Here is a 21101-nt window from a genome sequence, read left to right on the forward strand (position 1 = left end):
CACGCCCGGGCAACTTGCCGGCGTGCAGCTTTGTATATTGCACCGGCCGGGGTGCAAAGCAATTATATTAGTGCAGCATCGAAGCCTCTGGATGGAGCGTGGAGGGAGAGGGCCATGCCGCTCGCATTAGCGCTTTACATAATCCAGGTTGGGCAACACCGATCCATCACCATGTATCGACAAAGACAAAGTAGGAAAAACGGAGCCAAGCCAGACATGACACGACCGTCCCGGCAAAAGCAGCCTAACTGAGTTTTCCAATCAAGATTATTGCACGTCATCTCTTTGCTACCCTGGTGTCCACGTATCGTGGAGAGGAGGCGCCATGCCGCTCGCATTAGCACTTTTCCGGTTTGGTATGTGCATTGTTGATATACGGGGGAAAAGATATTTGTCATTTGGTTATTTGTATTTTTCTAGAACCTATAGAGAAGGTTAACAAAAAAAAAAGGACAATGTGGACGGCTTGGAGGTGGAGCGGTGCTTCATCCTACACATCGATGGCGGCGGATCTCGGCGGCGTGGCGCAATGGAGACTCGGCGTCCGATGGGTAGCGATGGACTCGTGCCGGAGGACGACACTGTCTGGCATCGTGGTGACGTCGATGGCAGATAGGCCTGGCAAGATCGATGCGTCGGTATCTGATCTGAGGATAAATTAATTGATGAAGAAGGTGACGGCCCTTGCAGAGTGCACATGTGGTGCCCACTGAAAGTGTGTTGGATCGGTGTTTAACCCAGTCCGGGTATTGTGGCTTGGATAGGGCATCCGGCATTAGATGTTAGGTGTTGGTGCGATGTCTATTTGGTATTAGACTCAAACGTTTGGCATCCCTTCATAATGAGGATAGGAGCAGCGACAGGTGTTGCCAAGATGGTGGCTTCAGGCTTACTGATGTATTACCTTGTAAAGGCTTTATAAATAATTAATAAAATGGTTGCATGCATCGCCCAGATGTAGAGGCCAAGGGTACATCCTTCTTTTCAAAACAAAACATCTCATATACATATCAAGATATCGTGATTATTCAGGATTTATCAAGCAAAATATTTACATTATACAAATACTCCAAGATGGCCAGGAATATTGAAGAGGGTTGCGCTCGAGGTTGTATGTTATTGAACATTAGGTATTGTCACCATGTGATACATGTGATAAACAATCCAAATAATTCAAAAAAAAACAAAAAAACATTAGGTATTGTACAAAGGGGAGGGGGGATTGAGACAGATTGTAGTACCTAGGAGTACAAAGTAGTTCAGTTATGTAAATAGACGATCCACTGCTCATTAAGTTCTTAACTAAATGGAACGCGGAGGGAAGGGGCCTCCTGGATCATCCCAAAAAGGTAAAACTAAAAAATCGATGAAAAACATTACGATAACAACATCAATGGTATGTTTAGTTCACGTGATGCTAAGAATATAGAAACAGGGGAAACTTAGGAATAGGATGCGAACCCTTGCAACAAATATAGGATCAACAAACACATAAATTTTATATTGTTTGGTTTGCGTGAATATGAAAAAACATAGGGATCCAGATAAACAATGTCAAATTAAAGTCAAACTACATGACAATGCATGATTATAACTCATGTATTCTTCCTCCACTCTTCCTTTGAGGTTTGAGATCAGAGCAAATGTTCTCCATTTTTTTTGTGCATAAACAATGTCAAATTAAAGTCAAACTACTTTCAATATCATTCTTTGTGCATAAAAAATTGAAAGAATTCCACGTTTTCCTTTGAGGTTTGAGATCAGAGCAAATGTTCTCCATTTTTTTTCTTTACTCCTTTTGATTTGAACTGAATCTATGAATTGTGATTTCATTGGAAAATTATATACTCATGTATTCTTCCTCCACTCTTCCGTTGAAGCAGAGAGGTCCCAACAAGTGTTTTTGCTTCTCACCATTGTAATCTTGAGGGAGAAACATTAGTGGTCGTGTGCTTTCATTATGCTGTCACACAGAAGGAGAGGCTGCAAGAGAATGAACACTCAATTCATTCAAATAGAACCATTTTTTCACGAGAGCTTGCATATATTTGCATTTATAGGTAGAAGTAGCAGAACAAGGAAAACATTAGACCACCATGTGCACACATGAGATGGCGCGGCTACTAACGTGAGCAGAATAGAGTAGGGGATTGCTCGACCCCTAGGATAGCAAGTCTTCCTGCATAGCATGGATGCTGTGAGAAATCGACGCCCGCCGACCAACGAATACGCATGCATTCCGGTGAGTCCAAATCGACAAGGCGTAGAGGATTACAAGCAAAGTGAAGCCCTTCGTGAGACTTGTAGGGGGGGCGTCCAATAAAAAGTTAGTTATATGCACGGAAAATGCAAATCATTACAATGACATTCTTGGTGAATATTTTCTTAATTCAGACTGTCAAACATAGCATTTGGGTGATTGAATCTTTATTTTTTGCGGGTTAGGTGATTAAATCTTAACGAATACAAACTTGTTCTTTGGGTTTACCAAGCCCCAACACGTCATAGCCTAGCAGAAATTAAAAGTGAAGGCAACATAAAATCCATGACCTTACATACAGAGCATCCACTACATTACCCAAAAATGACAAATAAACAAAGAACAAGCGTTATTGTTGCTGCTGCTACGTCATTACAAAAGCATAAAGATAAAGAAAAAGAAACAAAAGCACATAGATATGTCCACCTGAACTGACAATCCATGATTAGCTAGCTAATTAAACTGGTTCTCGACAAAAATGAGCTAATTAAACAAACATTGATGATTAATAATATACTAATGTGGCTCAGCTGCTCATCACTCATAGTCATCGGTCTCCAACCAAGACTTGGCCACAACGCCCTTTCTCCGTCCCTTAATTAACTAGCTGCTCCACCGAATTTAATTAGCTTAATCAACTTCAATATACTCCCTTTGTTTCTTTTTGCTCCATGTATTAGATTTATGAAGTCAAACTCTTTGAAGTTTTGAACCAAGTGTATTGATAGTGTACTATATGGAAATTTTGTGTTCATGTGTTTTTCCTCCACTCTTCTATTTAACCAGGGAGTGTTTTTTGCTTCTCATTTATGTAATCTTGAGGGGGTAATATTGGCGGTTGTGTGCATTCATGACGTAGAAACGCGGAGGCTACAAGAAAATGAATTCCCAGTTCATTTCAATAGAGTTGGTTCGATGCGCTAAAAATATCACGGTAAATATCGTTATAAGCACATTTTCTGTGAAGAGTTTTTTATTTGACTTGATGTCTTATCAAGGCGATTGAATCATTGGAGTATTAACCCAACACATCCATACCAAGCAAAAAGCTAAACATTTTTCAGTAAAGAGCGTTATTTATGAACTCATAATGTAGCATCGAGTGATACAAGCACATCAGCACACACCCGGCTTATGCATAAGTAAGATGCACAAAGCCGACACTACGCACGCACTCAAGGATCACATTGGCAAAGAGCAAAGTCATATAAGACCGAAGCTATGCCAAGATGAAAGAAAAAAACAGAAGCGATCCAAACGGCGATGGACGATATACAACAACGACCGTCGACACCAATAATCTTTTGATAACATAGCGACTACGAGAGGATTGTTCAATAGCAACGCCCTCAAAAAGGCCAGATCGTGAGTTTTCGCCCTGAAGATCAAATCAAAGCAAACTTCAAGCAACGCCTTCAACAGGGTAACGAGTCTAACAACGCAAAAGCATTGCCATTGCCAAATACCAACCAATGTCAGACTTAGGATGTTCACCCCAGAGCTCGAGACCGGGTACTCAAGAAGCACCACCCGATCAAAGTCATTATACGTTATCTCCTCCACTTTCCACGATCCTTGCAGATCCTTGCAGCTGCATACACGCATGGTCGACCTGATATGCCACCCAAGAGATGACCATGCCCGCATGAGCAGGCAGTCAAGCCGTGACAAGAGCCGCTTCCACAACACGGCGCTTACTTTGATGAGGGAGGAAGGTCACATGCACCATCCAAATCCCGAGTTTGGGACGATTGGGCAGACCATCCTCACAAGTGGAGGTAGATGACCGATCTTATTAAACAACATGACAACATACCGCCACTACCATCGTCATCGCACGTCACAAAAGATTACACCAGGGTGGAGGACACGTTCGCCGCTTGCATCACCACCGGTGATGAAGATCATGAAAAAAAACTGTTGAATATGTAGGTCCAAGCCCTTTCGGCGACCATTGTCTAGCTGATGATGCGTTAACGAAGGGAGAGCTAGTCAGCCAAGCACGACCAACAGTGCCCAGCAGCGCACAAGCCAGCTTGGGCGCGATGGCCGTGGCATCTGTTGCATCGTCACCATTACATTCTCTTAGGCGCGCGGGCCACAACCACGGCATTCTCTTAGGCGTGCAGACCACGACCACGGCATCTGCTGCATCGCCATTGCCTCGTCTTGCCACACCCTCACACGGAAGAGTCGCCTTGGGAGCAGCACTAGCCCCGGTTAGATGAGCAAGCTCTCCAGGTTGGGAACATGGTGGTCGTGCCGGCTCCCTTCTCCTTCCTTTGTTAACTCTAAGGTTGACTGTGTACATTCTAACTATGCAGAGGCCATATCTTACTCATCATGATTTGTATCTTCTTGATGCTACGTTTTGAATTAATAAAGACGCCCTTTATCGAAAAAAGTAGACTGAGATTTAGCAATCCCGAAAGCAAAAATTAAACTTGGCAGGAGCATAAAATGGGTAGCACATGACATGTTCTGTGCGTCCATAATCATAAAGACTAACGACCGACAACTTACATTTACAAATCGAGCGTCTACTACATTACCCAAAAATGACAAAGAAACAAAAAAACAACAGCCGCTACAACTACTTTATTACAAAAGGCATGAAGAGAAAGAAACAAAAATCATAGATACGTCCTAGCTAAGCTGACACTCCATGATTAGCTAGCTAGCTAATTAAACAAACATTGGAGACTTATATGGTACTGCTAGTAGTGTGGCTCAGCTCCTGATCACTCACCGTCCATCAGTCTCCGATCAAGACTCGGCCACCACGTCCTTTCTCCCTCTCTTATCTTAATTAACTAGCCGCTCCACCGATTTTAATTACCTTAACCAACTCCGATCGATGTACCCCATGAACTAACTGGTGCTCAGCGTCTTGCCATGGCCGCCGGTCCACTGCGCGCTCCCGGGGCTCCACTTGGGGCACTTGGGGCTGAAGTACCTCCCCTCCACCCTGCCGTCGAGCAGCTCCACCACCGGGCCCGGCCGCACGCACCGCGGCGCCTTGTACTGGTTGATCGACGCGCCGCGGCTCAGCGCCAGGTCCATCAGCTTGTCGAACGTACCCTCGGAGACGACGCGGATCTCGAGGGGCCCCACGGAGCGGTCGGCGGCGCGGCATTGCCGGTACACGCTGTTGAGCGACTCCTCCACGGCGAGGCAGCAGTCCTCGAACACGAACGCCGGCACCGGGGTCGTGGACCCGCCGCCCGCGCGGAGCTCCCAGAAGAGCACGTAGTGGCCCGGGATGGTGCTCGCGTCGGCGTAGCTCGTGTACTCCACGAGCGACGCGCCGAACGGCTCCAGGTGCTGCACGGCGCTGCTCACGGCGGCGTGGAGCTCCGCCTCGTCCGTCTTGTCGGCGTCGACGCTCAGCGCCACGTTCTTCCGCCGGAGGAAGTTGAACATGGGCGCCGCGTTCTTGAACCCCGCCACCCGGAGGACGTCGCCCACGCGGTAGCGGTACAGGCCGGAGTAGGTGGTGACGACTAGCTCGTACTCCTTGCCGAGCTTCACGTCGACGAGGTTGACGAGGTCCCGGTGGTCCGGCTCGCCGGCGGCGGCGCTGCTGCCGGATTGGACGGGGAGGAACTCGAAGTAGCACATTGTCGGGATCAGCGTGTAGGCGACGTCGGCTGGACTGCAGATCGGGTTCAGATTTAGGCCGAAGTAGCACTCACTGGAGGCGTACATAGTGCACGCCAGAGGCAGGCCGCCGCCGTAGTAGTCGAGGGTAGGGATGTATTGGGCCATGGCGCCCGTGACGATGACGTCTATGTACTTGGTGTTGGGCCACACCCTCCGGATCACGCCCTTCCACGACGACCTCTTGCACGCGTCCTCGATCGCGTCGGCGAGGGCCGGGTCCGGGCGGAGAACCCGGCCGACGGCGGCGCGCACGGCACAGTCGGTTATCTCCGCGTCCAGCTCGCCGGTGCGGATGTCCCGGCACAGACGCTCCCAGTGCTTCTCGAGGAAGTGGATCGCGCGGAGGAACCCGGACGCGAAGACCGCGCCGACGCGGAGCACGTCCGCGCGGTGGACGAGGCCGCAGAGCAGCTGCGCGTACATGCTCTGGTACGCGTCGACGCACAGGATGGCCTCGTCGGGGCTGGTGTGGACGGTGTAGGGGTCGTGGGGGCGCTCCAGGAAATGGCGGCTCCGGTAGAAGCTGGTGAGGACGGGCCTCGCCGGCAGCCCGCCCGGCGTGCGCGACTCGGCCTTGACGAAGTAGAGGTACATGGCCTTGCCCTTGTCCAGCCCCGGCATGGCCTGGCTCATGACCGGCATGAGCAGGCTGTAGAGCATGGACCGGCGGTCCATCTCCTCCTCGATGGTGGGCATCAGCTTCCGCTCCCCTCCCGACGTGCCGGAGCTGCAGGTAGGTTCGTTCGTCCATTAGATCGGCGTTCAACCATGCCAAAACGGACACATGTACGTACGTAATACGTAGCAGGCTAGGGTGTGATGGATGGACGGATGGATCGATGCGTGCGTGCGTGCGTGCGTACCTAGTGAGGAACTCGCGGATGGGCTTGCCGGAGAGGATGGGCGAGGAGTCGCCGTTGGCGATGCGGATGACGTCGGGGAGGATGTCCTCGTAGGTGGTGAGCGGCGCGAGGCGGCGGAACGCGTCGTCGGCGCCGGGGGCGGCGCCCGGGACGCCGATGCGGCGCAGGTACTCGGCCGGCGCGTTCTGCGCCAGGATCTCCACCAGCACCTGGCGCTGTATCTCCCCGGCGCACCGGGTCACGCGCTCGATGAGGTCGAGCACCTGGCGGTGCGCCTCCTCCCAGGAGACTCCGCCCCCCGCCCCCGCCCCCGCCGCCATCGGCGCTTCCGGCATGGCACTGCACCGCACCGGCAAGCACAGCCTCCTCTACCGCGGCGGTGTCGTGTAGTGCGTGCGACGCGGACGGAGGCTAGCTCGCTAGCTCGCTCGTGGCTCTTATCACCGGCGTCCGTCTGATAAGTGAAGGGTGCTTGTGTCTGTGGTGTGGGTGTGGGCAGAAGCGCGAGCGGGCGGCGCAGATTTATAGGACGCCGGGGGGCGTCGAGGGCAGCCTCGTCTTTTCGCCCCCGAGTAGTGGTACATCCGGTGTCCCGTACGTACGCACGCACGTAGGTACGATTGCGACCGAGTGAAAGGGAGAATACCAAAACCCCGTACGATGCGCGAATGATGGGGGGTTTCTTGTGCTCTCGGGGTCGTATTCTAGCCTGATCTTCGTCGTTTTTCTGATACGCGGGAGGGAGAGAGGGAGGGGGAGGCTCATATGCATGATGAGTCACAGAAATGATGTGGAGGCCGCAAGTGGCAAGCGGTTGGCTCCATATTTGCTCCGGCGATCCGCCATACCATCTGCGTGATCATCGACCCCCTCGATTAGTTGGTCACTACTCCTCCTTTTTTTTTTGCCCCCTTTTGATTTTGTGAGAGGAAAGAACCCTTTTCTTTTCTTTATTTCTTTTCTTTTGCGGGAAAAGGGAAAAGACCCACTCTTCTATCTTTGGTAACCAAGTAATTCATGTACGATAACCAATCTCTTCTTAAGCAATACGGTATCTTTGGCAACCCATTAAATTCTGGTCAATGGGTACAAATAAATTTTGATCAATCTTTGGTAGTAGTAACCTGATAAATCTTTGGTATATTTGGCAACAAATTAAGTTTGGATCAATCGGTACAAATCAATAAACAACCAATATTTGGCAACCCATTAAATTTGGGTCAATTGGTACAAAGAAATTCAACGACCAATAAAACAACATGTAGAAACCGAGGCCTCTCATCCAACTGAACAACTTTTATGAAAGGGTCGAGGCCGAAATATTAACAGTCTGCGAGCAAAGCCAGAACATAGTCATGTTCAACCATCTCCATCAACCGAGCCACTGCCATTTCCATCTCCATAGCCGCCATCACCACCGTAGTTCCTCTCCCACTAGATCATACTTGCAATCGTGCATCGCACACGGCGTCCATTGTAAGACGTATTATCAATCAAATAATCTCCATGATGTGTTTTTCAATGTGGTCTTCATGTGATTTGATCTTTATTCGGCAAGGTATGGGTTAAGGCAAGAGCCTTGCAACCCTCTGTATTTATTGTGGGGTCAATGAAAGTGCCTTGAATTAACGTCCCGTATGTGTGAAATAAAATTTGTTTCGTAGATGTCTCTTTTCTCGTCTGCGTTCTTCATCCCTGCATGTACCCAGGATCATTGAGAGCGAGCCACGTACGGACTAAGGGTGGGTAGACCATGAACTGATATTATGAAAACTAGTGATAGAAGAGTTTAGTACGGTAATACGGATCTTATCCATGAGGATTCAAGAGGTGTATTCACTAAACATCCAAAACTCTTGTCTGATTATTGCAATCTTAATTATCTAGGCAACCCTGCGAGATGGATAGGACCTTCGGTTGGACAACTAACTCTTGATGCAGGACGCGTGCCGATCAAGACGTGATTTCGGCACATCCTCCACATCGGTTCGTAACAAGCAAATCTCGGGGTGACTTCCAGCGCACAAATTAAGATTATATTTGGTCCCAACACAAATAAGTGGTTGTAAGGGTTAAGACCTCATAACCGTGCCTATTTTATTATAAGTGTTTTACTACAGGTTGTTTGATTTTGGTCGGTCAAAAGCTGGAATTGGTTCTTTAACAAAAGCTTGCTAAAGACCCTAGCTTAAAGGGGACCTTCCTCCCGTGGGTTCGATAACCCAGGGTCACCTCTGGGGAAGAATGTGAGAATAGTATCTGCTCCATTTTCGGATCACTAAAGGGAGGAATCAATTTACTATTCATATTTTCATTCCTACTTATGTAACTAGGAATGTACTCCCTCCGTTCAAAAATGTAATATCATTAAACGAAGGGAGTATTATGGAGGACCAAAATGCTTCCTGAAAAAGTAGGCAGAGCAAGAACTAAAATGAGTCCCTTGTGTTGGGCGTGTGTAGCTCCACTTATATTAAATTACGAGCCCCACTTTATTACATCTCCGGTATTTATCTTTGGTCCAGGTTTAGTTGACCATGATGCTTAGTTTTTCTATTTTCTAGCAGTGTATATTTTTTGTTTGTGAATGCTAGGACGATATTTTGTTTCTCCTCCTTGGTGAGTTTATTAATATTTCTCTTATACCTCATGGAATAAATATGTTTCTTAATTCTTCTTCCACTTGATCATATATTCATCTACCCAGTTGAATAAAATCATGTTCCATCTTCTCATCAATGTCTTGCTTATGTGAGATTGATACACATGAGTAACAATGACTATGGAGGTAAGGTTCACTGTGACGGTGGCATGCATCAAGATGATCAAGTGGAGAGAAAGCTAGAAGATGGTAAACATGAGGAGCTAGAAGATGGTTAGAAATAACGAAGAGAAGCCGCTGAAAGCTTGAAAGCATTGTAATCTTGAGTAAGGATTTTTTATATTCAGTATGTACGAGAAAATGATCGTGCTTTCTTGTGCCAAAGCAAAGGAAAATTGTAGTAAATCTGAATATAATTAATGATTAACGAGGGCTTCCTTTGGATTTTCTTGTTAGTTTTTTTGGGGTTGTCTTGTTAGCTTTCAAGCCTTACAACTTCTCTATATAAGCATAGAAGTACAACAACATGTAGTGCAATCATGGTAGCGATAGAGGCGCGCAGCTACCAACAACGTCATGGTGTTGCTTTGCAATGTCTTTTCTCTCTGGTAAGCCCCTTCCCGATGTCATGCGTCTACCCTTCTTTCCCATCGCAACAATGACCACTGAAGAAGAGTGATTTAATCGTCAAAAACGTTGACAAATACGCCTGATGTCCATGAGGTTACTAACGGTTATGTTGTGCACATTTGATGTTGAATCACTAAATTATATATAATCCGTTGCAATACACGGGCATTTACCTAGTGCACTTACATACTTGTGCTTCCCTTAATTTTTTGCCCTCTTGTAATATATTTTGTTGCAACTCAAGTCCTTGCTTGCTATTAGTTTTTTTTTATCGAAAGGGGTTCCCCGTTCCATTTTTATTATAAACAGAGCAAAGCGCGAGTCACAGCAGGACCGTTACAAGCATTCGGGACCTGCCTGAATGGCAGGACCAGAGACATCGAAATAAAAAGGAAAAAGTTCAGCGTTCTGAAGGAGCGCAGAGACGGCCATACATCTACCACGATAGGGAGACTGACGAATACGTTGCCAGCTCAACAAAACAGAAGGTGTCGGAGTAAATAGCCATGGGTAGCCTAGCCGGCTTCCCCTTGCGAGCCCGCCCGGCTCTCAAGAATCCAAGGCATGGGGCCGCCTTCCCCTTGTTGGCTGCCATTCAGGCCGGCTTTCGGAAGGCGGTCCGACTTTAGCCCTTATGAGAAGGCCGACTCCAAGAAGCCGGCCATGAGAAAGCCGACTCCAAGAAGCCGGCTCCCCATAAAGCGGTCTAGACCGTACCCACCAAAGTTTGCACCCACCTAACGGCGGTGCGACGGGGCGTGGCTACAGTAAAGCCTGCCACCCCCGAATCCCGGAGCACGCCTGACACAGTGCGCCGTACGGGGTAGGCGTGACCCGTCCGGCGCGGCACTGTTGCCATGTTGACTCTGGCATCACCCACGACGGGCCGCCAGCGTGGCCCACCGACGGTGGGCCCCTTCGAGCAGAGAGACGCCCGAAGGCGACCACGCCTCCAACCAGTCGGCCCAAGACGGAGCCGGCTCCCCGCAGCCGGCTTGCCGCCTCCCTCGAAGAAGACGCCCCATTAAGGAGACGAGACGCGGTGAAGCTACAGCAATCGCCTGACAGGCGGCGGCACTGTAGCCGCGCTTACCACGATGAAGCTCACGTCAACAAGATGGAGCCACAGTAACCAACCGCCGACCAGGCCCTGGACAGTGGGGCCTGGCTGTCGACCAAGGGGCCGGCAGCCGGCGGGACCCACCAGTCGGCGGGCCCCAGCAGCCGGCGCAGAAGCCGGCGAGCGCAGTCACAGACGGCTGGGCCCCGCGCCCAGCCGGATTACCATTGTATCCCCGGGGGATAGGCCTATATAAACCCCCCGGAGCACCCATGCAAAGGGTTCGACCCCTTACTAGTTCTAGACACCACACAAGGAGAGGAAGCAGGCTAGCCGTGCCCTTCTTCCTCCTCCCACCAAACAGCTCAAGGAGCGTTGTGTAGCTACTTGATTCATCTAGTGAACATGCGGAGACCCCGCAGAGCAGCGGTAGGGGTGTTATCTCCACGGAGAGCCCCGAAGCTGTGTAAGATCCGCCGGCGTGCATGTCTACGCCTTATCCCGTTTCCAGGCACCGGCGATGTCTTACTGGCTCCCACAATGATAAGCCACCCGTTGGCATATGTCGCACCTACCACCCGACATTTGGCGCCCACCGTGGGGCCAGGTGCACCGTCGTCCGGAGACCTGTTCTGGACGGGAACCTTCTTCCTCCCCCGCGAGCGTAGCCAGCCCGGCACGCCCGATGGCGCTTGCCACGACGCGCTGCATGGCGTCACCAGCATCTGCGCGGCAAGCGGCCTCGCCGATCTCCTCGACGAAACTCCCATCTCCGACGAGCTCGCCTCCGATACGGGCACCGACCGCCTCGCCAACCTTCTCGGCCAGCTCCATGTCTCCAGCGAGCCCGCTGTGGACCTGGAGTCGGTTGGCTCCACCGACCCGATGCCTGTCGACTCCGACATGGCCTCCTACGACACCTTCCCCACCAACGTCACGATCTACAACGACCCGCTTCCTCGAGCCGACGGCTGCGATGCTGTCACCACTGAAGTGATGGTTGTCGGCCACGGCGGCCCGGCCGACGAGAGCGCCCGCGACGCCTCGCGCACGGCGGCCCACGACTTGTCCGCTCCCCTCCCGGCTAATGCCGACGACGAAGCACTGGAGGCACGCCGCCTCGCCCTCCTCGCAGAGGGCCGGAGGCTGGCTTCCGTAAGACGCCTCACTGAGGCCTATCAGCGCGAAGCTGACCACGTCGCCTTCGGCACGCCGGCCCCGGGCGGGCCAAGCCGGGCCGGCCTTGTCAAGCAACGCGGCGCCGTCATCGCCGACACGCTGGGAGTCGACCGCCCGGTCTATGCCACTCTGCTCGAGAACTTGCGTGCCGCTCAGGCGGCCGTAGACGAGTTGGACGGCTTGGAAGCCGAAGACCTCCCCCACATGACCCGGCACATCCAGCAATTGATCGACGCAGCCACGCAGCGACACGAAGTCGACGCCCGCGCGGAAAGCCCTCCCCCGCGCCGAGAGCATGGCGCGACGTCCCGGACGCCGACTACGAGCAATACCCGCGCGCGACGCGAGAAGGAGCCGGCTACCAGCCGCAGCCGGACCCGGATCTCCATCGAGAGAGACACGGACGGTCATCCCCGAGCCATGGAATGGCGTGGCAACCCGCCTCCGCCCCGTGGAGAGAGATATCCCACCCCGCCGCCAGTGGCGCACCCGACTCTCAGCGGCTGGCTGGGCCGCCGCGAAGGAATCGGCGAGAACGACGCCCGCCATCGGATCGACCGCCTGGCGCGATCCCTGGCGTTGAAAGAAGAAGACGATGTCGGCCCGCCTTGTTTCGGCCCCCGCATCCGCGACGAGCCCTTTCCCAAAGGGTTCTCGCTCCCAAGAGACACGCCCAAGTACAACGGCTCCGTGAAGCCGGAAGATTGGTTGATCGACTACTCCACGGCGGTTAGCATAGCCAACGGCAACCGGCGCGTTGCCGTGAAGTACGTGCCCCTCATGCTGCAAGGCACGGCGCGGACCTGGCTCAACAGCCTCAAGCCGCGTAGCATCAATAGCTGGCTAGATTTCACAGAAGTCTTCATCCGCAACTTCACCAGCACCTACAAGCGGGCTCCCAAACCCAGACAGCTCTCCTTGTGCGTACAAGGCCCCGCCGAGTCCACTCGCGATTACCTCACGCGTTGGGCCGAGCTCCGCAACTCCTGTGAAGGGGTGCACGAGGTGCAAGCCATAGAATACTTCACGGCCGGATGCCGAGAAGGCACCCTCCTCAAGCACAAGCTCCTCTGCGACGAGCCGGCTACCCTCGATGAGCTTCTGGACATAGCGGACAAGTACGCCACCGCCGACTCCTCGATGAAGACCGAGCTTCGGGTAGACGCGTCCGGAAAGGTACTCAACCCGGCGCCCAAGACGCCGGCTGGGGATTCCGGTCGACTCCCCCATTTGAACGACCACAAGCGCAAGGGCCCCGCGCCGCCTCCCGCCAGTCGGTAGGTGGCCACAGTCGAAGACGCGCCGCCTGAAGAGCGACCAGCGCCCAAGAAGCCCAAGGGCGGCAGGGCGGCTTGGCAGCCCGCCTTCTCCTATGAGCAAACTCTCGACGCCCCCTGCAAGTTCCATAGTGGCGCGAAGCCGTCCAACCACACGACCCGGAAGTGCCATTGGCTCACCCGAATCTCTAAGGGCGAAGGGCTCGCGCCGCCTCCGCCTGCCGGCCCGCCGCCTCCGCCTCCGCCGCCTCCGGCCGCTCGGCCCGCAGTCGTAGCCGTGCATGACGAGTTCCCTGACGAGCAAGCAACCTACATCATCTTTACAAGCCAGCCCGAAGACCGGCGCAGCAAGCGCCAAGAGCGTCAGGAAGTTAGCGTGGTCGCTGCCAACCCCGCCGAACACATGCATTGGTCAGAAAAGCCCATCAGCTGGAGCCGGGCCGACCATCCGGAGGTGATGCCGTCTCTCGGCTCTTATGCTTTGGTCTTGGAAGCCACCCTCGCAACGGACAGACGCGCCGCCCGCTTCTCCCGTGTGTTGATAGACGGCGGGAGTAGCATCAACATCCTGTACCGTGACACCCTGGAGAAGCTAAATGTCAAGACGAAGCAGCTCATGCCTACTCGGACAGTGTTCCACGGCATTGTACCCGGCCTATCCTGCGCCCCCATTGGCAAGATCAAGATCGATGTGCTTTTTGGGGACAAGGAGCATTTCCGCCGGGAAGCGATCTGGTTTGAAGTGGTGGACCTGGAGAGCCCTTACCATGCATTGCTGGGCCGACCTGCCTTGGCCAAATTCATGGCAGTTCCCCACTATGCATACCTCAAGATGAAAATACCAAGCACCAAAGGCGTCATCACCGTAGCCGGCGATCACAAGAAGTCCTCTGAGTGCGCAGCAGCCAGCAGCCGGCTGGCCGAGTCCCTTGTGATGGCCGAAGAGAAGAAGATGTTGGACCGAGTCGTGGCCATAGCCGGCAAACAGTCGGCCGTGTCCCCCGACCCCAAGGAGCATGACGCTCAAGGATCTTTCCAGCCGGCCAAGGAGACGAAGAAGATACCTCTTGACCCCGAGCATCCAGAGAGGTTTGCCGTCATCGGGGCAAACCTGAATAGCAAATAGGAAGGCGAGCTCGCCGATTTCCTCCGTGAGAATTGGGACATCTTTGCATGGTCCCCCAAGGACATGCCGGGTGTTCCGAGGAAATTCGCCGAGCACAAACTACACGTTCGAGAAGACGCAAAGCCAGTCAGACAACCCCTTCGCCGACTGTCGGAGGAGAAAAGCAGGATTGTAGGGGAGGAGATAGCCGGCTCCTGGCGGCCGGCTTCATCATGGAAGTTTTCTTTCCAGAGTGGCTCGCCAACCCAGTCCTTGTGCTAAAGAAGAACAACAAGTGGCGCATGTGTATAGACTACACGAGCCTCAACAAGGCCTGCCCCAAAGATCCTTTTGCCCTGCCAAGGATTGACCAAGTGATAGACTCCACAGCCGGATGCGAGCTGTTGAGTTTTTTGGATGCTTACTCCGGATATCATCAGATAAAGCTAGACCCGGACGACCGCCTGAAGACCGCCTTCATCACGCCATTTGGAGCCTTCTGCTACCTGACCATGACATTCGGCTTGAGAAATGCCGGTGCCACTTTTCAGCGTTGCATGCAGAAGTGCCTCCTCAAGCAACTCGGCAGAAACGCTCACGTTTACGTGGACGACATCATGGTGAAGACGGAGAAGCGCGGCACCCTGCTGGGAGACCTCAAGGAAACGTTTGAGAACTTACGCCGGTTCCAAATCAAGCTCAACCCCGAGAAATGCGTGTTCGGGGTGCCAGCCGGCCAGCTCCTAGGCTTCCTGGTCTCCGAACGCGGCATCGAATGCAACCCGGTGAAGATCAAGGCCATCGAGAGAATGGCGATCCCTGCCAAGCTTCGAGACAATCAGAAGTTCACCGGGTGCTTGGCCTCCTTGAACCGCTTCATCAGCCGGCTCGGAGAGAAAGCTCTCCCCCTCTACCGCCTCATGAAGAAGAGCACTCACTTCGAGTGGAACGACCAGGCCGACCAAGCTTTTCACGAGCTGAAGAAGATGCTGGCCACGCCGCCTGTCCTCGCGGCGCCAACTGAGAAAGAGCCCATGCTCCTTTACATCGCCGCAACCAGCCGGGTGGTCAGCACCATCATCGTAGTCCAGCGCCCAGAAGAAGGCCGAGCCCAGCCGGTCCAGAGGCCGGTGTATTATTTAAGCGAGGTGCTGTCCGCCTCAAAGCAGAACTACCCGCACTACCAAAAGATGTGTTACGGCATGTACTTCACCGCCAAGAAGCTGAAGCCCTACTTTCAAGAGTATCCCGTCACGGTCGTATGCACTGCCCCGCTAGCCGAGATCATAGGCAGCCGGGATGCATCCGGCCGGGTGGCAAAATGGGCCATCGAGCTGGCCCCCTACACGATCTTCTACCAGCCCCGCACTGCCATCAAGTCCCAAGCACTGGCCGACTTCCTCGTCGACTGGGCCGAGACCCAGTACCTGCCGCCGGCTCCCGACTCCACCCATTGGCGCATGCACTTCGATGGGTCCAAGATGCGCACCGGCTTGGGAGCCGGCGTCGTCCTTACCTCTCCCAAAGGCGACAAGCTCAGATACACGCTACAAATCCACTTTGCCGGCTCCAACAACGTGGCCGAGTATGAGGCGCTCATACACGGGCTCCGGCTTGCCAAAGAACTTGGCATTCGCCGGATCCTATGTTATGGCGACTCGGACCTGGTGGTCCAGCAATCATCCGGCGACTGGGACGCCAAGGACGCGAATATGGCGAGCTACCGCTTCCTGGTCCAACAACTCAGCGGATACTTTGAAGGATGTGAGTTCCTCCACGTACCACGAGCCGACAACGAGCCAGCTGATGCCCTGGCTCGAATAGGCTCCACTCGGCAAGCAATTCCAACCAGCGTCGCTCTACAACGCCTCCTCAAGCCGTCCATCAAGCCGTCCCCAGAGTCTGATTCCATCTTCGTGCCGCCTGACCCTGATGCGGCCGGGTCCGGCTCGAAGAACCAAGTAGGCGACCCCAAGACCCCCGTAGCCGGCCCGGCGACTTCAGCAGCCGGCTCGGGGACTTCGGCGGCCAGCTCGGGGACTTCGGCAGCCGGCTCGGGGACTTCGGCGGCCGGCTCGGGGACTTCGGCGGCCGGCTCAGGGACTGCGGTAGCCGGCCCGGGGACTGCACCAGCACTACAGCCGGCGGCCGACTCCAGCACCTCATCGCCCAGCCCGCCCACCCTGGTAGCAGTAGCCACATTGGCAGTAGGATAAGTCGCGGCTCCGTCATGGGTTCAGTCCATCCTCAACTTTCTAGTAAACCAAGACCTGCCGGCTGACGAAACAGAAGCAAGACAAGTCCAGCGTCGAGCCGGAGCGTACACAATTGTCAACAGAGAGCTCGTCAAGCGCAGTGTTACTGGAATCCTCCAACGGTGCGTCGAGCAAGAGAAGGGCATTGCAATCCTCAGAGACATTCACCAAGGAGAATGCGGCCACCATACGGCCTCAAGATCACTTGTCGCCAAAGCCTTCCGCTATGGTTTCTTCTGGCCGACTGCTTTGGATGACGCCAAAGAAATAGTCAAACATTGCAAGGGATGCCAACTCTTCAGCTCCAAGCAACACGTGCCGGCTTCGGCACTCAAGACCATTCCCCTCACTTGGCCCTTTGCCGTTTGGGGACTAGACATGGTGGGCCCATTCAAGACGGCGCGCGGCGGCATGACGCATTTGCTCGTCGCCGTGGACAAATTCACCAAGTGGATTGAGGCAAAGCCGATCAAGAAGCTGAATGGGCCGACTGCTGTGACATTCATCGCAGACATAACAACTCGGTACGGCGTGCCGCACAGCATCATCACCGATAATGGCACGAATTTTGCCAAAGGAGCCTTGGCACGTTTCTGCGCAGCCCAAGGTATCCGACTGGACTTAGCATCCGTCGCCCACCCGCAGTCAAACGGCCAGGTCGAGCGAGCAAACGGCCTCATCCTCTCCGGCATCAAGCCCCGACTGGTCGTACCTCTGGAGCGCTCAGCCGGCTGTTGGCTCGATGAGCTGCCGGCTGTCCTCTGGAGTCTGCGCACTACACCAAACAAGTCAACCGGCTTCACCCCTTTCTTCCTTGTGTATGGTGCCGAGGCGGTCATCCCAACTGACATCGAGTTCGACTCGCCTCGAGTAACCATGCACACGGAAGCGGAGGCCAAGGAAGCACGAGAAGACGGCCTCGACCTGCTGGAAGAAAGCCGGCTGTTAGCCCTCAGCCGGTCTGCCATCTACCAGCAGGGTTTGCGCCGCTACCACAACCGGAAGGTCAGGCCAAGATCTTTTCAAGAGGGCGATCTTGTGCTCTGGCTGATCCAGCGAACAGCCGGCCAGCACAAGCTCTCAGCCCCTTGGGAAGGCCCCTTCGTCATCAGCAGAGCTCTAGGCAACGACTCCTACTACCTGATCGACGCATAGAAGCCGAAGGCGCGCAAGAGAGACGACTCCGGCAAGGAGTCGAAACAACCATGGAACGCCAACCTCCTCCGAAGATTTTACAGTTGAAATGCAGTATGTACCGCGCTAACTTTTGTATTAAGTACAAGACAACTGGCTCCCCGAGGAGGGCTCGGGGACTGCCATCCCTTATTTATGAATGAAAAGTATCATGCTTATGACCTTGTCGTGTCATTTACTTATTCCGTCCGGCACCGAGTTCGTCTAGTCGGCTCGGGGACTGGCCGACTGGAGTTATGTTAGAAGTCCTACCCGCAGTCAGACAAGTAGTGTGCCGGCTCCCAAGCCTTCTCTTGCCAAAAGTCGCAGTTCGAAGAACCGGCTGTCCGGCTGGCAAGAGTTAAAGGCAGGAACGGGCGCCCACACGAAAAATGGCTAGGGACTAACGGACTAATATAACAAAAGCCGGTTTTTCTCCCACCGCCGACTGGCTACCAGAGTAGACGGCCGGCCGGTTTCCATTCACTTCACTTCAATCCAAGAAAGCTCAAGTACTTGCCTCCCCAAAGAGGGAAGGCGGCAAAGGAAAAAGCCTAAGGATAAAAAAGCATACGCGAATGGAAACCAAACATGCACATGATAATATTTACATAAAAAGACCTTCGAGAGGCCAGCATTCAACATAGTTTGGATACACCCCCAGTGGGGGGAACTGCGAAAACTTAACAAAGATTGTTCAAAGACAACAAGGCAGGAAAGATAAAGACGGCAGGTCAAGCTGGCGGAGCGGCCGACGAGCCAGACTGGTTGGCAGAGACGGTCGTGCCGGCTGAAGGAGCGGCCGGCTGGCGAACTTCGGCTTTGTCGCCGCCTCCCGCAGAGGGCGCGCTTCCACGCGCCTCGTTGCTGGAGGCACGGTCGGCCTGAGGTCGGCCGGTTGTTCCACCAGCCGGCTCGACGTCTTCGTCGTCCTCCTCTTCGTCATCCTCGCCTTCGTCGCTGGAGGCAATCTCCTCCGCTGAGTCCTCGCCCACCGCCGGGTTCAGCCCGAACCACTCCTCCGGCTGAGCAACACCGTCATCATCGATTTTGGGTGCGAAAACGCTGATGTCGGTGCACTCGGCGATCGTCGAAGCTCGCTGGGCGATAGCCGGCCTCACCTCCTCCAGCTCCGCGTCGGCCTCCATCCGCCAGGTGCGCAGCTGGTCCAGGCTCAGCCCTGGGTACCAAGCCCGAACAAACTCCAACGCCCGCCCGGCTCCGAGGCGGGCCGCCGACGCCTTCCAAGCCTCAAAGCGACCAACTGCGACCTCCAGCCAGTCGGCAGTTCGGCTCGGGGTGCGGGGGATCGTCTCGCCGGGCCAGAGGGCGGCCAACACTTGCGCCCCGGCACGTTGGAGCCGGCGAAGCATCCGATGAGCCGGCTGCAACCGCGGCTGGACAGCCAGGAGCTGCTCCTCAAGTGTCCGGTTCGCATCTGGCGCGATGTTGGCCCCCGCCTGACGACGCGCCTCGCGATGGGCCTCAATGCTTTGGGCGGCGAAGGCGGAGTAGCCGGGGAAGTAGTCTGCACCAAAAAACGAGCAGCAGCTCAAGATAAGCCAAAAACCCAGGCGGCAAGGGGCAGGGGAGGGCCGAGGAAGGCAGCTTACCATCGATCAAATCCTCGATCCGGCCGAAGCCCTCGTCCAGGGCTCGCCGGGTCTCAGACCAGCTCGCCGCCTCGATCTCATACTCCGCCATCAAGGCGGCTTCGCTTTCCTGCGCCGCCTGCAGGGCCGCTTTGTGGCTCTCCTCTTGGTCGGCCAGCTTCTTGGCTAGGCGATCCCGTCCCTGGACCAAGGCGGCGCACTCGGCCTCCTTGGTATGAAGGGCGGCCTTCGCTTCGCCGAGCTCCTTCCTCAAGTCGGCGTTGGCCCCTGAAGACAAAGAAAAAGACAAACCAATAAGGAAAAGGTCGTCAAGAAAGATCCGACCCGACTGCGCAGTAGTCGGCCCGAATCTCGGGGACTACACCCAGTGGGTGCGCTGACGCGCCCCCACAGGAAACAGACAAGATCGAGTACTTACTTCGGCTGTCGGCCAGGTCGTCGGTCCTCCGGCTCAACTCCCGAGCCTGGGAATTGAAGGCAGCAGCACGAAGGTTGTGGTATTCCTGAAAGTTCAGAAAAAAAAAGCAAAGTAAGGTAGCCGTCGAGAAAGATCCGACCCGACTGCGCAGCAGTCAGCCCAAATCTCGGGGACTACACCCAGTGGGTGCGCTGACGCGCCCCCACGGAAGGAATTAAGAAAGTAAAGCAGCCAAGAACGAAGGACTCACCCGGATAGTGGCTCGCGTTGACAAGAACTCCTGGGTGAACTGCTGCAGCAGGGCGGCCTGAGCTTGCAGCCGGCTCCGGACCCCTTGAGCTGCCACATTTAGCTCGCTAGTTCCCCCGCTGGGAGTCCACTCGGACGTGGCAGTGCTGGCTGCCTCCAGATCCTTTGCCGACTGGCCTGCGCCCGCGACTCGGCGCAACTCCGGCGGAGCGGCGCCTCCCCCTGCGCGCCGGCCCGTCGCCGGCTGTACCTCGAGGCCGGCTCTGTTCTCCGGCTCACCTCCGGTCGGCCCCTCCGGCGCCGCTGACAATTGGCCGCCTTGGCCCGCTTCGGTTGGCGCTGCTGGCGGCGCTTTCCTCGCAAAGGCCACGGGGTCCTCCCCCCTCTCCAACAGTGGCGGGTCTTGAACGATCTCCTCCACCAAGGGCAATGGGGTGTCGGGGGCTACGGCTTGGAGAGGAATGGCGAGCAGCGGAGGCTGGCTGCGCGAGCTTTCCGCCTCCGTCTCCGCGGTAGCCGCCTCCGTCTGGGCCTTGGCTGCCGCGTCGGCTTGCTCCCTCGCCGCCTGGGCGGCCGCCTTCTCCGCCGCCTCGCGCTCCTCCCGCGCTTCGCGGGCGTTCCGCTCTGTGGCCTCCCTGAGATCGGCGCGGGGGTCCACGCGGCGGGAGCTCGAAGACCCTCCAGCCGGCCCCACGACGGAGCCGCCCGGACCCCACTCAAGGGAAAGCGGCGCCCTGTCCAGCAAGCGAGAAAA

At 54.7% G+C, this 21101-nt stretch overlaps 1 protein-coding gene across 1 annotated transcript; it reads right to left on the reverse strand.

The window, feature by feature from the left end:
* Positions 1 to 4688: 4688 nt before the first annotated feature.
* On the reverse strand, positions 4689 to 7276 carry LOC147992032 (putative indole-3-acetic acid-amido synthetase GH3.4). The gene is made up of 2 exons (XM_087527389.1): positions 6787 to 7276; positions 4689 to 6650 (listed from the first exon to the last, which is right to left on the reverse strand). The coding sequence occupies exons 1-2, from the start codon at positions 7119 to 7121 to the stop codon at positions 5132 to 5134; spliced, it is 1854 nt and encodes a 617-aa protein (XP_087383515.1). The 5' UTR covers positions 7122 to 7276; the 3' UTR covers positions 4689 to 5131.
* Positions 7277 to 21101: the final 13825 nt, after the last annotated feature.

Source organism: Triticum urartu, chromosome 1A (assembly GCF_056163025.1).
Source record: "Triticum urartu cultivar PI428250 chromosome 1A, HENAU_Tu73, whole genome shotgun sequence".
Classification (NCBI taxonomy): domain Eukaryota; kingdom Viridiplantae; phylum Streptophyta; class Magnoliopsida; order Poales; family Poaceae; genus Triticum; species Triticum urartu.